At 33.1% G+C, this 17,301-nt stretch overlaps 1 protein-coding gene across 1 annotated transcript in view; it reads left to right on the top strand.

Moving 5' to 3' along the window:
* LOC130641570 (uncharacterized) overlaps positions 1-17,301 on the top strand; it is a 67,191-nt gene that overhangs the window by 23,464 nt on the left and 26,426 nt on the right. Inside the window, exons 19-29 of the mRNA XM_057448432.1 lie at positions 143-181; positions 823-849; positions 1,508-1,546; positions 2,188-2,214; positions 2,875-2,913; positions 3,555-3,581; positions 5,816-5,853; positions 9,711-9,740; positions 9,900-9,927; positions 16,260-16,304; positions 16,395-16,442. Of these exons, the coding sequence (XP_057304415.1) occupies positions 143-181; positions 823-849; positions 1,508-1,546; positions 2,188-2,214; positions 2,875-2,913; positions 3,555-3,581; positions 5,816-5,853; positions 9,711-9,740; positions 9,900-9,927; positions 16,260-16,304; positions 16,395-16,442 (387 nt within the window). The remainder of the gene's footprint in view (positions 1-142; positions 182-822; positions 850-1,507; positions 1,547-2,187; positions 2,215-2,874; positions 2,914-3,554; positions 3,582-5,815; positions 5,854-9,710; positions 9,741-9,899; positions 9,928-16,259; positions 16,305-16,394; positions 16,443-17,301) is intronic.

The raw sequence follows: 17,301 nt of genomic DNA, 5'->3' as shown, positions 1-17,301 counted from the left end.
ATTTTGCGTGTCTTTAGCACAAGGTTAATATTTGACTGTAATCTTAAGGCAAAATTTGGTTATGAAGAGCTCTATGTTTTTATGTGATTGGTGCTGATAAGTTAATTCTTATTTTTGACGTTATTCCATCTTGTTATTTTAGCGGATAATAGGAGTATTTTAGCGGCAAATAGGAGAAAAGGTAAGTTTATTTATCCTTTTTTATTTGACTGTTTTATTTCAACTGCCACATCACAAGGCTTTTTAGTTTTAAATCTGGCATTGGTTTGGAAGGTGTGTGGAAGGTTTGGAAAGTTTTTAATGCAATAAGAGCCTGTATTTCTAATGAAAGGGGTAGCACTTTTAATCTGGTCACCCAGTAGGTTGTGCTAGAGATTCTTGAATATATCACACCAGAGTTGTCATTAGCGTTTTCTTCGTTTGGTACATTATTTAACACTCATCATCAAACTGCAGCAGTGAAAAAACAAGTTGCAGAGTGCAGTTCACTTTTGATTCTGCAGTTATAGCGTTTTGCCTGTAACAAAGATCTAGTGTGTAAGATTTGTTCTCCTGTTACATCTTACCCGCGTACCTATCACTGTATAAATTGAAGTCTCTTGTCACAAGCACTACAACTTAAGGGCTGTAATCAACCACTCAACTTGGCACATGGTAAATGGTTTTTTCGCAATGACAAAGCAGTGGTCCTTTGCAAAAAAAACCTTGCCTGTGCAACCTTGCGTCCTTTTTTTAATAGCTTAGGTAAATTTAGCCATCAACACCACAAATCACAGTTTATCTCGGGCAAGGGGGTTTAACTATTTTTTTTATTTATTTTAGTATTGTCTTCAGAGAGGCAGGAAGAAGGTTTGATTATTCTTATTCTTTTTTAGTCTTGTTTTTGAAAATGAAGACTCCACCCCAGTCAACATAAAGCAAAATCAAATTATGCCAGCAAGGGGTTTGACTGAACGAGCTCTTAACTTGTGAAGTGACTACTCCACTTATTACCCTAGCTGCACAAGATTGTATTAAGTGGGACAGAAAAACATTTCTGAATATTTTAAAGGGTTTAATTTCAAAAATCATGAATGTTTGTCAAAGAAAACTATTTTTGTACTTGTGTGTAAAGGTTTCCCAGGTATTGTGCTTATGTTATTTGATAATAGCAGTTGCAAGAAAGTGGTAACAAAATTGACTGTATGAAGACAATAAGAACAAGTACTATATCACATAGGGCAGATTTAGCCCTCATAACTGTTTCATAGCTTTATAATACAGCTCGTGACTAAGAGGTTAGCCCATAATGCAAATCTATGTGTTCACCCATCATACACATTTCTGTATTATGGAATTTTTGTTCGTCTTATATCCTTAGTCAGTATTTTGCGTGTCTTTAGCACAAGGTTAATATTTGACTCTAATCTTAAGGCAAAATTTGGTTATGAAGAGCTCTATGTTTTTATGTGATTGGTGCTGATAAGTTAATTCTTATTTTTGACGTTATTCCATCTTGTTATTTTAGCGGATAATAGGAGTATTTTAGCGGCAAATAGGAGAAAAGGTAAGTTTATTTATCCTTTTTTATTTGACTGTTTTATTTCAACTGCCACATCACAAGGCTTTTTAGTTTTAAATCTGGCATTGGTTTGGAAGGTGTGTGGAAGGTTTGGAAAGTTTTTAATGCAATAAGAGCCTGTATTTCTAATGAAAGGGGTAGCACTTTTAATCTGGTCACCCAGTAGGTTGTGCTAGAGATTCTTGAATATATCACACCAGAGTTGTCATTAGCGTTTTCTTCGTTTGGTACATTATTTAACACTCATCATCAAACTGCAGCAGTGAAAAAACAAGTTGCAGAGTGCAGTTCACTTTTAATTCTGCAGTTATAGCGTTTTGCCTGTAACAAAGATCTAGTGTGTAAGATTTGTTCTCCTGTTACATCTTACCCGCGTACCTATCACTGTATAAATTGAAGTCTCTTGTCACAAGCACTACAACTTAAGGGCTGTAATCAACCACTCAACTTGGCACATGGTAAATGGTTTTTTCGCAATGACAAAGCAGTGGTCCTTTGCAAAAAAAACCTTGCCTGTGCAACCTTGCGTCCTTTTTTTAATAGCTTAGGTAAATTTAGCCATCAGCACCACAAATCACAGTTTATCTCGGGCAAGGGGGTTTAACTATTTTTCTTATTTTTTTTAGTTTTGTGTTCAGAGAGGCAGGAAGGAGGTTTGATTATTCTTATTCTCTTTTAGTCTTGTTTTTTGAAAATGAAGACTCCACCCCAGTCAACATAAAGTGAGATCAAATTATGCCAGCAGGGGGTTTGACTGAACAAGCTCTTATCTTTGTGAACTGACTACTCCACTTATTACCCTAGCCGCACAAGATTGTATTAAGTGGGACAGAAAAAAATTTCTGAAAATTTTGAAGGGTATAATTTGGAAAATCATGAATGTTTGTCAAACAAAACTATTTTTGTACTTGTGTGTAAAGGTTTCCTAGGTATTTCGCTTTTGTTTTTTGATAACAGCAGTTGCAAGAAAGTGGTAACAAAATTGACTGTATGAAGACAATAAGAACAAGTACTATATCACATAGGGCAGATTTAGCCCTCATAACTGTTTCATAGCTTTATAATACAGCTCGTGACTAAGAGGTTAGCCCATAATGCAAATCTATGTGTTCACCCATCATACACATTTCTGTATTATGGAATTTTTGTTCGTCTTATATCCTTAGTCAGTATTTTGCGTGTCTTTAGCACAAGGTTAATATTTGACTGTAATCTTAAGGCAAAATTTGGTTATGAAGAGCTCTATGTTTTTATGTGATTGGTGCTGATAAGTTAATTCTTATTTTTGACGTTATTCCATCTTGTTATTTTAGCGGATAATAGGAGTATTTTAGCGGCAAATAGGAGAAAAGGTAAGTTTATTTATCCTTTTTTATTTGACTGTTTTATTTCAACTGCCACATCACAAGGTTTTTTAGTTTTAAATCTGGCATTGGTTTGGAAGGTGTGTGGAAGGTTTGGAAAGTTTTTAATGCAATAAGAGCCTGTATTTCTAATGAAAGGGGTAGCACTTTTAATCTGGTCACCCAGTAGGTTGTGCTAGAGATTCTTGAATATATCACACCAGAGTTGTCATTAGCGTTTTCTTCGTTTGGTACATTATTTAACACTCATCATCAAACTGCAGCAGTGAAAAAACAAGTTGCAGAGTGCAGTTCACTTTTGATTCTGCAGTTATAGCGTTTTGCCTGTAACAAAGATCTAGTGTGTAAGATTTGTTCTCCTGTTACATCTTACCCGCGTACCTATCACTGTATAAATTGAAGTCTCTTGTCACAAGCACTACAACTTAAGGGCTGTAATCAACCACTCAACTTGGCACATGGTAAATGGTTTTTTCGCAATGACAAAGCAGTGGTCCTTTGCAAAAAAAACCTTGCCTGTGCAATCTTGCGTCCTTTTTTTAATAGCTTAGGTAAATTTAGCCATCAGCACCACAAATCACAGTTTATCTCGGGCAAGGGGGTTTAACTATTTTTTTTATTTATTTTAGTATTGTCTTCAGAGAGGCAGGAAGAAGGTTTGATTATTCTTATTCTTTTTTAGTCTTGTTTTTTGAAAATGAAGACTCCACCCCAGTCAACATAAAGCAAAATCAAATTATGCCAGCAAGGGGTTTGACTGAACGAGCTCTTAACTTTGTGAAGTGACTACTCCACTTATTACCCTAGCTGCACAAGATTGTATTAAGTGGGACAGAAAAACATTTCTGAATATTTTAAAGGGTTTAATTTCAAAAATCATGAATGTTTGTCAAAGAAAACTATTTTTGTACTTGTGTGTAAAGGTTTCCCAGGTATTGTGCTTATGTTATTTGATAATAGCAGTTGCAAGAAAGTGGTAACAAAATTGACTGTATGAAGACAAGAACAAGTACTATATCAAATAGGGCAGATTTAGCCTTCATAACTGTTTCATAGCTTTATAATGCAGCTCGTGACTAAGGCGTTAGCCCATAATGCAAATCTATGTGTTCACCCATACACATTTCTGTATCATGGAATTTTTGTCTGTCTTATATCCTCAGTCAGTATTTTGCGCGCCTTTAGCACAGGGTTAAAATTTGGCTGTCATTTTAAGACAAATTTGGTTATGGAGAGCTCTATGTTTTTATGTGATTGGTACTGAGAAGTTAATTCTTATTTTTGACGTTATTCCTTCTTGTTATTTTGCGGATAATAGGAGTGTTTTAGCGGAAAATAGCAATAACATTAAGTTTATTCACTTCCTTTTTGATTTAACTGTTTTATTTCAACTACCGCATCTCATAAGGCTTTTTAGTTTTAAATATTGCATTGGTTTGGAAGGTGGATGCAGAATGTATTTGTAATTATTCAATTTCAATGCTCTTTGCCTGCTTTTTGCCTGCTCTTTGCCTGCTTTTTGCCTGCTTTACATTTACATGTGATCATAAAACAAAATACAAAATATATTTTGTTTTGTGATCACATGCTGCCCTTCACAGCAGTTAAATTAAGAAAGAAAACAAGAGATGAACTTTCACAAATTCAATTTAGATAAATCATGAAATTCTAATAATATGAAAACTTTCGCCTTCGCAATTGTTAAGTGCCAAAACTTGAATTAGAAAGGCTAAATTGTGACCAATTATCTGGGAAAAATGATTATCTTATATCAAAGAAAGTACCACGCTTATGTGGCAGAAGCAAAATCTTTATACAGTGAAATTCTAAACTTTTTAAAAATTTGATCAAATATTCTGTGCTATGTCAAGTTCAGCTCAAGAGATTCATGAAGATAAGCTGTAATCTTTTTACTTTTTTGAACGGATAAGACGGTTTTATTTTAGTGGGAATAAAACTGCTGCGGATGTAAATAGGCATTTTTGATGGACAAGTAAATATAATTAATTCTTCTTAAGATTGTTAAGTTCTAATAGTCTTACGAAAGTTGGCCTAATTTAGCTCCTGGCAAGTTCGGACTGTTTTCTCTGGTATTTTTGACAGAATAATTTGTGTTCAGTTATGGCTACATGTGAAAATTTGCCCAAGGTTTAGAGTTCATCCAGAGGGGAAAACATTTGAGTTACATAGTGAACTTAACCAGAGGTGTAAAACGAACAAGCTCACCCTGAGGGTAAACACGAAAAAGGATTACTGCATGATTTTTACTTTCATTTCGTATGTTTAATTTTATTTTGTGAGGAGAAAAAAAGAAATAACATGGGGTTGAATAACAGAAAACAAGTATCGGGGAATAGTAGTTAAGAATTGTGTGTCATATATTTTATTGTGTTTTATCTGCACAGTGTTGTCTTAACATATACATTCTCAATTTTTAAAAGAAATAAAGTATGCAGAGTTTAAAAAGTTGGTTAAGTCTTATTTTTTTTAAAAGCTCTGCCATGTTTGAGCAATAGCAATTTTTACACTTTCTGTCATCAGTTATTTTAACCATGTTAAGGGATGTACATTTCCTTTTGATATCTAGGTCAGTATTTTATCAGCATATTTCCCCTTTTTTTGGCAGGAACGCGCATGCTAAAATGTTTTTTTTCACTATGTGTTATTTTAAACTGAACACAGTTTTTCGTTGAAGCTTAGGGATGTAAAAAGTACATTATACTGAAGTAATGGTTGTAAAATAGCTTATTTGTCAGTGCTTGTAAATTAGAGGATTTACAGTGCTGAAGTATTCCTATTTTAAAAAAATGTCAGCTTGGTGTTTAGCATGTAATTTTCAATTTGGTATTCATCTTTCATTGTTTAATTGTTTGTACAATACATACTTTAGAAATTGATTTCACAGTACAAGTACAATCAACAAAGAAGGTAATTGATCATGATTAAGTATTTATTTTGTTGTGTGATACATTTAAAAAGTTGTTTATGAAATTTACCAATGCGTAGTCCTAAATTTCACCCCTATTTTAATTATAATTGATTTTAATTAAGATCAGGCTGAAGTTAAATGCAAAACAAATACAAATTCAAAAATAATAAAAACGCATAATTCCACAATGATTTCATCTACCAAAGAGTTATTTTAAGCACTTTTTAACAATGCAATATAAGCTCACACTATTTGTCAAAATACGTTACAAGTTTATGAGCTGGTATTAAAAAGCAAATGTGTCCCACAAGAATGGACATTTTTGCCTCTCTGAGCACCGAAACCGGGGTAGTCCTGTGTTCAGATATAATCTTGGTAACTATTTTTTTTTTCTTTGCTGTGATAAATTTTATTTCTTAAAAAGATAAGATAAGCTTTCAAAAGCATTTTTTACCTAACTGGTAAGGTAAAACTGTTCCTACAAAAGTTTACAAAAGTGAATGTAGACACACTAACATAGCGAAAGAATGTAAGTTTTTCAACTCCGTTTTTGTTATTTGTCTCCGTGCCATAAGTGCACAGGATTCTTTTTAAAGGCCAATATCCACACACGGAAAACGTTCCGCGGACCGGACCGGATAACGATAAAAATCTGTTCCAGTCCGTTCCGTTCCAGTACGTCGAAGAACGAAAATTAGTTTTTACGTTGCTACGACAATAATAACAACATGGATGAAAACCATGTGCTTCTTCTAGTTCTTCTAATTAAAAAACGTCAACTGCAAGTAACACATTCACATAAGCGTAAACATAGGATGTGGGTAAGAAAAATATTTTTGGAAAGAAAGGCGAAAGGAGAATATCATCAATTAATTCAAGAACTTAGGATCCATGATCATGAATTTTTTTACAAACAGTTTCGTATGTCTCCTACAAGATACGAAGAACTTCTCAACCTCATAGCCCCATTTATAACGAAATCTACTACTGCAGCACGTGAGCCCATAGGTCCTTCTGAAAGATTGTGTATTACACTAAGATACTTATCAACTGGTGATTCTCACGTTACAATTTCAAGTAGCTATCGCGTAGGAATTTCGACAGTAGGACGAATTATTAAAGAAACATGCGAGGCAATTTGGGAAAAATTACTCGAGCACGACTACATAAAAGCACCAAATTTGGAAGAAGAATGGTTACAAATTGCCGAGGGGTTTGAACAGGAATGGAACTTTCCAAATTGTGTTGGTGCAATTGATGGAAAACACATTGTTATGCAAGCACCCCCGCGCTCAGGATCATCGTACTTTAATTACAAGAAAACGCACAGTATTGTGCTGATGGCTATCTGTAACTCTAGATACGAATTTACGTTAGTTGACATTGGGGACAGTGGCAGAGAAAGCGATGGTAGCGTTTTTGCAGCTAGCAATATTGGTCAGGCCATTACCAGTAATTCATTAAACTTCCCTGCACCTTGTCCTTTACCTCATAGTTCACAAGTCGTGCCTTATGTTATAGTTGGGGACGAAGCTTTTCCCCTGAAAGTAAATTTAGTAAAGCCATACCCACGAGCTGTGCTAGATGATACAAAACGAATATGTAATTATCGGATTTCGCGAGCTAGAAGAGTTATTGAAAACTCTTTTGGAATTATGGCATCAAGGTTTAGGTTGTTCAGAAGACCAATTATCAGTTCGCCTGAAAATGTTAAAATTGTCACAAAGGCAGCTGTGTCTTTGCATAATTTTTTAATCTATGACAATGGGTATTGTCCCCCTGGCTTAGCAGATACAAAAACAAGGCAGGGTCAATGGCGACAAGAAATTGATGGATATAAAGGCTTAGTAGACATACCAAGAGTAGGATCTAACAATTATACAAATGATGCAAAAGTTGTAAGAGATAAATTCTGTGATTATTTTAACTCTCAAATTGGATCAGTACCTTGGCAATGGGAATACACACATAAGACTTCTGATGATTTTGATGCAGACAATTAACGACATATATATTTATATATAATACAAGGATGTAAATATGTACACAAAACAAAAGCAATAAGAACAAAGTTTGTTTACGTGTCTTTCTATGCAGCATACTTAATGTCATAAAGTACCTGCTGAAGCTTCAGCTTAGCTAGAGCATTTTGTTGTGGTGTTAATGCTGATAAGGATGACACTAAACTCAAACAAAACAGAGTGTCGGGATCTGTCTCTTCACGTCTTGCATTCGGTTTCTCGTTTACTTTGTTTAACGTTTGAAGGAGAGCAGCATCAATTAAACTAATTTGAGCATCATCATTACTCCTTTTTTTTTTTTTACATTTGTTCGATATTATAACATCATCCGAAACTTCACTGGTTTCGCTGCTAGCTACATCAATCACACTACCACTATCACTGTTTAAAATGTTGCTATCTGTTACCTTGTTGCTCAATGAGTCTGACAGAAATCTAAGTTCTTTAAAAAAATTACAAGTGGGCAGCTTGTCATATCCTGCACCAGATTTCGTTCTCGCGTCTCTCTTTTTCAAGCACTTGCGATAATTTTCTCGTATTTTTGACCAATCATATTTGATTTTTTCAACTAAAACAAAACAAACATTAAAGCAAAATTAATATAGCTAATCTATCAACTGAAATTAATTTTGCACATGTCTTCCATAGGGAACTGAACAAAAAAATCTTACCAGATGCCCCCAGCTGATATTTCAGTCCAGGCTTGATCTTTTTTGTTAATATCTTTGTATGACCTTTGATTAGTTTTCCACAGACAAGGATAGCTAGGCATTATATCCACAATTCTAGAAGCAAGTGACACTTCAAGAAAGTTAGAATCGACTTCCTCGTCACCCTTATCAACCTCAGTCTGAATTTGAGGTGCTAAAGAAGGGGTGGTAAAAGTTGCAGTAGATTCTGGTGATGACAACAGCAAGACATTGTTGTTGTTGTTGTTGTTGCTTGATGATGATGAAGTGTTGGGGTTTGATATATGTCTTCGCTGGAAACTCAGAGGAACTGTGGGAGCTTGAGACGCTTCATCGTTAGCCATGCTTATGTTAAACCGACCAAGTTGTTGTAATTGCCAAGCATAACTTAGCATTTGTGCTGCATTTTCATCTTCCATAGCAGCATGCTGCTCTGCTGTTTGTTGCTGCGCCATTTTTGATTTGAGCATGCTCTGGTGGTTTGTTGATATCACGTGATTATTTTTTTGTAGCTTGTTATTGGTCAAAAATGCTAGTCGCTCCGCGGATCAGAAAAAAAGTTGAAAACATTTCAACTTTCTTCTGGCTTCTGGACCGGACAATTTTCCGTTTTGATTGCGCAATGAACTAACAATGAGCATGCGCAAAGCTTTGTTTTCGTTTGATCCGGTCCGGTCCGCGGAACGTTTTCCGTGTGTGGATATTGGCCTTAATGAAGTTTGTTGTTTGTGACAGTTCTGGTAATATATTTCGAACAATTAAGATTTCTCGTATATTATTTTTTTTATTTTGCTTTTTCTCACTGAGTGACTCTCTTATATACCCATTCTTTTTTTGTGGAGTGTACTAAATTTCCTAAATTTCGCAAACTTTAGGTAGGGCTTGTGGTCTTTCTTCTTCCTGTCAGTCAGTTTACCCCAGACTGACCAATTGAAAATTAAAATTTCTAGGAATTTTGTGGTTCAAGAAGATCTCACAAATCAATTTTAAAAAATAACCGCATAGTGTGTAACAAATATTATTGCCTATCTGAATAGCAAAATATGTTGTATCTAACATAGTAACAGAAATCAGAATCTGATAGACAGCTCTTTTGTAAACTTTATTTGCGAGGTTACGTATATCATACATCTTGTTTCATTTTAGGATGAATGCAGTCAACATCCTAAAGAAATGGTATGTGTAAACTTTAATAAATTTTTCTCTTACCTGGAGAATTTGTCCTGATCAGCACTGAATTGCATGTGAAAATTAATTAATTAATTGCAACGGTCAGAACCGAATTTTTATTAAATTATATGAAAAACATTTAACATTTAGGGTATTTACATTTAGATTACACATGAGGCCCAAAGTTCGTGTGGTGAGTAAAAATTTCCATGATTAAGGTTTAGAATTAATTTTTTCTTTGTTTGCCTTGAATTTAATGGCTTATCATTCAAGTTTGAAATTTATTTTTTTCTCCTACTCTTTGTGTACCAAGACAAAATTATTTCAAGCATGTTTTGAGCCTTAAATTGAAAAATCTTATGCATATCGAGTGTCTGCTCTGTTATGGCAAATAGTAACCCTCTTACCAATAGTGGTGAAACTCCAACATGTTCCAAAGCCCTTTCTTTTAGGTAAAAAATAGTCTTCAAAAGTTTATTTCAATTTTAGAGGGAAAAATAACAAATCTCTTACATTATAATCAAATATTGCACATTTAAAATTTTAAATATGTGTTTATTATGCATGTGATTGGCAGCACACATTAGGTTTTCGTATTGAATTCCCTGTCAATGTAATTTTTTTAACCTTTTGTAATTCCTTTGACATTATTAATTCTTGGGACTTTAAGTTACACTTTAAATAATTTAAAATCTCTAAAAAACTAATTTTTTTTTCTCCACATAACCAAAAATATAAAAAAAGTGGAAACCCTGTTCTGGCTGCATGATGGTGGCTGTAGGTGAAGGCAAAATGTAAAAACGTTTTAACAGCCTATCTAATTTTAAAATGTATTTATTGAATTTTTTTGAACTTTGAGTTGAAGTCACTCAAGTTTCTTTAACTGGTATGGTTGTGTAAGGACACTACTAGAAACTCTCTAAAAACTTCTGAAAAATATTTTTCTTATTGTGGCTGTCAGGCATAGGCTGTAGAAGCAGGGCCAGTGATGCTTAGTAAGGAGTATATATCCAAGCCACAACCACAATCTAATTTTTTAGGCAAAGGCAAGAAAAATTTTGTTGCATGAGTTTTGGAGCAAAATTTACCAGTGTCCTGTTTTAATTTTTTTATTAAAAACAATTCTGATATATATCACAACAAAATCTTGGTATAGGTTACGGAAATAGCAAAGCACAGTATCTTTCTTACGTGGTGTCATTCGTAAAGAGTGACCCATTGCCACAATTTTTAGGATTTACGTACGGAGCACTTTGGTTACACTTGCGCAAGAAGTGCACACATAAAATTTGGTACTTATTACAAAAAGGCCATGGGTTTGTTTACTAAAGAGAACAGCCTTGACGTTGTTCTTATGGGTAGCTAACCTACCCTATAGTGAATTTAGGATTAAAAAAAAGCATTTATTACTTAATACTAGGTAAAATAGGTCAAGTTTGAATATTAAACTTTTTCGCTATAACTAGCCAGACTAAGACCACGTTTACACGTAGGCAGGATGAAATCTCATCCTGGGAGGAAACTCGTCTGGTGATGAAACGAGAAGTGTTTACACATATGCTGATGAAATCAGCATATTTTCACCCTGGCATGAGTAACCTCATTCCAAGGTGGAATGAAATCAGCATATTTTCACCCCCATAATCTCATCCCAGGATGCAACATTATTTGCGTACGGTAATTCGAAGTGATACTTTTTAATTTGTGAGTAGAAAGGTCAAACAAGAAACGTAGAATGAGTGCGCCTGAGAGAAGAAGTGTAATATTGTTGATCACAGTTTTATCGACAAGTTTAAGTATAGTATCTCTTCTGTTCAGTTACATATCTATATATTAATACGCCTTGTGTGTGTGCGCACGGTGAGGCCATGTCACACAAATCACGGGTCACTTTCTTACGATGTGGCGTTACGCTAAAATTTACCATGTTAAAAAAAACGCAAGTCAGGGGGTTACTATGTAAATATTTAATTCTCTTTTCTTATTTCTTTAAAAAATAAAACTCTTTTTCCTTGTTTTATTAAAGCTAATTTTTATTTTATTTTCAAATGTTTTTATTTGTTTTATTGTTGTAATAGCCTCGCTGTGCGTTATAGATAGAATAATTTAATTTTACCCCCGGTTTACCATGTGCGCGTTGTATCTCACGGAAACAAAGTTAATTAACTGAAAAATGAAAACCGAAGCGAAGAAAGTTGTCTCTTTTTAAAGTAATCCTGTAAAAGGTTATTTCAAACAATGTTTACTCATCATGAGGTTAGATTAAAGCTTATTTGTTTCTCCTATCATTTTTGTGTTCTGGGACCGAGGTTTCTTTCTTTTTTAAAAAAAACTGTCAAATTCGAATGATAATTCAAATCTAAGATGTAAAGAACAAAACTTGTAGTTGTAGAGCGACTGTTGTTGTTGAGCGAGAATAAAAAAAATGTTTATGTTGTTGCCAGAAATATTTGTTATAAAAAAGAAAAGCGTACGATGATATAACATCAAAAAGAGAACTGATTAGAAATGTATCAAACAATTGTTGCTAGCTATACATTTTCAATTTGTTTTCTTTGGGATAAAGCAAAGTTTAGTAATCAAAGTAAAAAACTGATTAGACTTTTATCCAGAGAACGTTAGCTACTACTGAGAAAGCAAAAGAAACCAGGTGTGTTGTTTAGATTATCTGGTAGGGAAATGAATTTAGGTGAATAACGTTTTCAAGTTGTTTACACGCTTCCAGCTAAACTTTCCCTTAAATGTGAAGTTAAAATATGTATTGTCTTCAGCCTGAACATATTTTTTTGTAAGAATATAGTCAGGGTCAGTTAAAGATATCTTAAAATATTTCCAACCTCGATTGTTTTAAATAAATATAAAAGAATTTGCCAAAAGCTTTAGCAACTTATAGCAAGCCTTATTTTATTAAGGCATTGTATATTTTCAGGCCATAGTCATGTTAAGAAAATATTGAGAATAATGAGGATAGCATTTGTCAAAAAAGTTAAGAACATTTTTTGTAAGACTATATATACTTTAAGCAATGGGTCAAAAGTTTAGAATATTCTAAGAAATTGTCTAATCTAGACTGTTTGTTCTAAATATAAAAAAATTGCCAATAGCTATAGCAAGATATAAAAATTTCTATGATGCACAAATTTAATTAGAAGTTTACTTTTTTATTGCGTATATATCTCACAAACTGAACCTTTTTTCTCTCCAGGAAAAGTTAAGAACATGAAGGCTGAAATGAGAAAAAAAACACTTAGTAACTTTAATGTTTGCTATTTACATAATTGCAAATCTTGCAGGACCATTTTAAAATACAGCGTGTATATTGTAGAGAAGAATATATATAAAATGTAAAAAGTAATTTTTCCGTTGTTACTGTTTTTAACGGTTCGAAGTGGTTGATGTCGTTATAACAAACCCTAATGTAAACAAAGTTATATCAATTTTTACCTCTGTTACATTACTGTTTGAAATATATTTGATTCTTAAATTCGAAAACACTGCATTGTTATCATGCACGGCATGTTTGCACAATGGGAGGGTTGCTGTATGCGATAGACTAAATAGCTAATTTGGTATGATGCATTAGAAACTGTACGTTGTGAAAATTTTGCGTGACTTAACGATTTTTTCTAATGTCTGGTATACTATTTCCCCTGGTGCACTTCTGGCATGGCAGAGCAAGTATATAGTTTTTGCAGATTTAGCTTTTTACATAACCGTTGTGAGACATCTTCGATTGTGTTAGACCTTCTGCATTTTTATTTTAAATTATTTTTATTTTATTGTTGAACCTGCTTATATTTTACCGTTTTGTTTCAGCGGGTATAAGTATAATAATGGAGATTGTAAGCAACCTCAATCCCTGTGCTTTTTTTCTCTTTTATTTTTATTTTTTTATTGCCGCACATGCTTATTATTTGGACGTTTTGTTTCAGCGGTTATAGATATAGAATAATGCAAATTGTGACTTTTAAAAAAATTCAAATTACTGTGTTCAGTGGATTCTTCCACTGGACTTCGGCTAGTAGTATTATTAATACAACTAGCAGAGCAACATAGAAACAATCAATTCTTCTGAGAGAAGCTGTTTTTGCTAGAAACAAAACATTGGCTAGATATAGATATAAAAATAGATAATAAAATAAATAATTGTCGAAGTAAACAGACAACATCATTTTATACAGCAGGCATAACATTAAAATGGTGTGCAACTTTAAAACACTTTCTCGTATAAAAACATAAGAACCATGATCGATGATCGAATAATATAAAGATGAATATATAAAAAACTTTGAAGATATATAAATTAACAAAAAAAGTTACAACCAACCTCTTACTTCATATTTTTTTCCGGCCTTAAGCATGTAAATGCTGTGAGGATTTTCACTAGAGACAGGCATGAACTCATCCCGGATTAGATTTCACGTGTCAACAACCTCTAAGTATGAAAAGACAAAACCAACCTTTTTAGCTGGGTCAAAAGTCAAAGCTTAAGTTGAAAATTCATTGTTCATCAAGTTACCCTATATGGGTAATATGGAAGATTTTTTCATAAAAAACATGAGAAACTTTTTCATGTGGATTACTTTCACATTAACCAAAATTAAAAATTTTTAAGATAAACTTTTGCAATTTTGTGATTTATTATTTTTAAAATTTCTTGCAGGGAAGGTTTAAAACCCAAGTCCCACCGTAACTTTTCCGTCCTTATCCTAATGTCATTTAAGCTATGCAACAACTTTTTAAAAAAATCCCTGCAGTCATTTTGGTGTCAGCGGTATGAAAAACTATGCCAAAACTGTACTAAGTAAAAGTCCTATTACTTCAGTAGAAATTGAAATAATGACTTGAAACTTACTACCACATAGTTTCTGTGTTCCTGAATTTAGCCATTTTCGGAGACTCCGATAAACTGTTCTTTAAAGCATATCAATTTTGACAAGCCACGTGTACAGAAAACATTCAAAGGATTCTCAGGATTAAAATAATTCAAACAGATAAAATTTGGCCCAGTTTAAGACCAAATACCTTATCCATCTCAGAAAAAGTGGGAATGTGATTTTGAAGCATAATCAAATTTTTTTGCCATATAAAAACAAAGTGAACGGTATTTTATGTTCACCTGGATCTGCAACACCCACAAATAATTTTGGAATATCCACAGGAACTTATGCAAAATGAAAAATGCTAAACAACTGTATTTGCTTTGCAGAAGGAACAATAGTTGGTTTATGAATAATATATTATACCTTTAATGCTATAAGTGCTCCACTGGATTTGCAACACATTATATAAGTGTCCTCCGTGTGACACAGTTTACCCTGTACTAAGTTTTAACCTGGATAGAGACTTTGGGTCTTCCCGCTCCAAGTGAATACTTTGCCAAATTATGTTATTTCATAAAAGAAACCTAAAAATCTACAGCAATTTGAAAAATAGGTTTCTGTTTGATAAAAGAAACCTGGACATTTGCAGAAATTTATTTATGAAATATAGGTTTGTGTTTGTCCTGACAACATGCAATACTTTGTATACCTAACTAACTACCTATATACTCAAGTCTTCACTGCTATAGGAGGTCCAAATGGGAGGTCTAAATATCTAGGTATCTATCTTACTTGAAATGACAGAATACCTTGAAAAATCGTTTATGTAACTAGCTACATAAAAAATAATATATATTGGTGCCTATTACTTGTATTTTATCACTTACTTATTTAATGCCCCTGGAGTGCTGGCATAGTCCTATGTAGCTTAAAATGCGTATACGTAGCTTAAAATAAATATAAGAAAGGCGTTTCTGTTCTTTACTTCTCATTGTGTGGTACCTCAAATTCTTGTAAATCAAATGAAAAAAAAAATATTTAGAGCTTCCTCTTCTTTCTCTTGTACTACTCATAGCATTTCCTTGCATGTCTTCAGTTCCAGGCAGTGATTCCTTAGCTTCCCACCGCAAAATTTAGTTGCGTCTCGTTCACAAATTCCAATATAATGAAAAAATGTGGTTTTGTCTTATGATTTTAAGATTTTTGATGCTGATATCAGCATATTTAATCCTCGGGTGCCACACCTCTGTATATATAGAAACTTTAATCTTTCAGCAAGAAAAATGCATAAAGAAGGCGTTGGAAAAAACAACATAAGTCATTGACTTAATTTTGAGAAGAAAAAATGTTATGCACCAACGAAAATGGAAGCACTGCTAAAAATTTCATTTAGGTCAACCAAGTTCTTGTGTTCTATTTTTGCGTGTATTTTGTAGCAAGGAACATGCATAAAAAAAAGGAAAACATGCATTGACATAATTCTTAATGAGTAAAACAAATATTATGATGCTTTAACAAAAACAAAAGCATTGTTGAAAATCATAGCTTAGGTCAATAAAGTTTTTTTCAATAGTTTTTACTGTACAAATAAAAATTTCCTCTGTGATTGTCCATATCATTATTTTTCTTGGGAGAGGTGTTATAGATGGTGTTAAGGCAAATTAGTTTAACACATTTATTTAATAATTTTTTTAACATCTAGTTTCAGATTCCGAACAATCGTGTGACTCTGTGGTATTAAGAAAATGTAAATATATTTTTTTATTTGGTACCATATACTGTCCATGAAAATTTTAATAATTTCCTGTAAAATACTTTTTTTAATAAATTTTTTTAGCAACTAGGAAAAGAAAACCACCCGAACGGTTTCAATATACGTCATTTTGTAAGTGCTTAATATAAATTGTTGTTCTGTTTTACTATGTGTAACAAAACTACTGCATTGCTTCAGTCTGGACTCTAAAAGGTTATTATCATTTATTTATTTTTATCACATTAAAATATCAACACTTTTCCTGTGGGCAGTATTTTTTTAAGAAGATAGCGATTTTACAAAAAAAACTTTTTTGTAACTATAACAAATTGTAGGTAATCTATGACAAAATAGCTATAAATTCTTCTTACATCTTTTATGTGCTACACTACATACAAGAGTTAACTGCACTATGAAAATAACTTCTGGTAAATTGCCCCCGTTCATCTCAAATGTTGTTGTGCATAATGTTTGTCCAGACCAATATCTTCAAAATACTAATTATCAGTAAGACTGAATCCAATTTTATCCTTGCTTTTAATGAGAGGTGTAGTTAGCATATTTAAAAAAACGTTTTTCTTTATCGTTTTTGGAATAAAAGCAAAACTTAGGTGAGTTTTGACAATCTTGCATTTGTGTCTGCAGTTACAGCATGTTTTCTGTAGTATGAATTAGAAAACACATTTAATGCAATGTAAAAACAAATCAAAGCTTATCCTCCAAAATACAGGAATGCAAAACTGAAAATTTGTAAGCATAGGTATTGTAGGTATTACATATGCGTTCTGTGTTGTATGTTTCTTACAATAATGACCTACTAAAACAAAGCAAGGTTTCTTTTATTATTGTTTCAACTCATCGTTTTATTCATGTGTTTATCCATACTATTTTATTGTCTAAGAAACAAATATTAAAAACACATAGGCAGTTGTTGCTGTATCATTCTGTACAATGTCCTCTAGTTGTTCTAAGAGCCACTTCATTGATTTTT

This window comes from Hydractinia symbiolongicarpus, chromosome 1, assembly GCF_029227915.1.
Source record: "Hydractinia symbiolongicarpus strain clone_291-10 chromosome 1, HSymV2.1, whole genome shotgun sequence".
Classification (NCBI taxonomy): Eukaryota; Metazoa; Cnidaria; class Hydrozoa; order Anthoathecata; family Hydractiniidae; genus Hydractinia; species Hydractinia symbiolongicarpus.
This window is presented reverse-complemented; position numbering and strand designations above follow the sequence as displayed.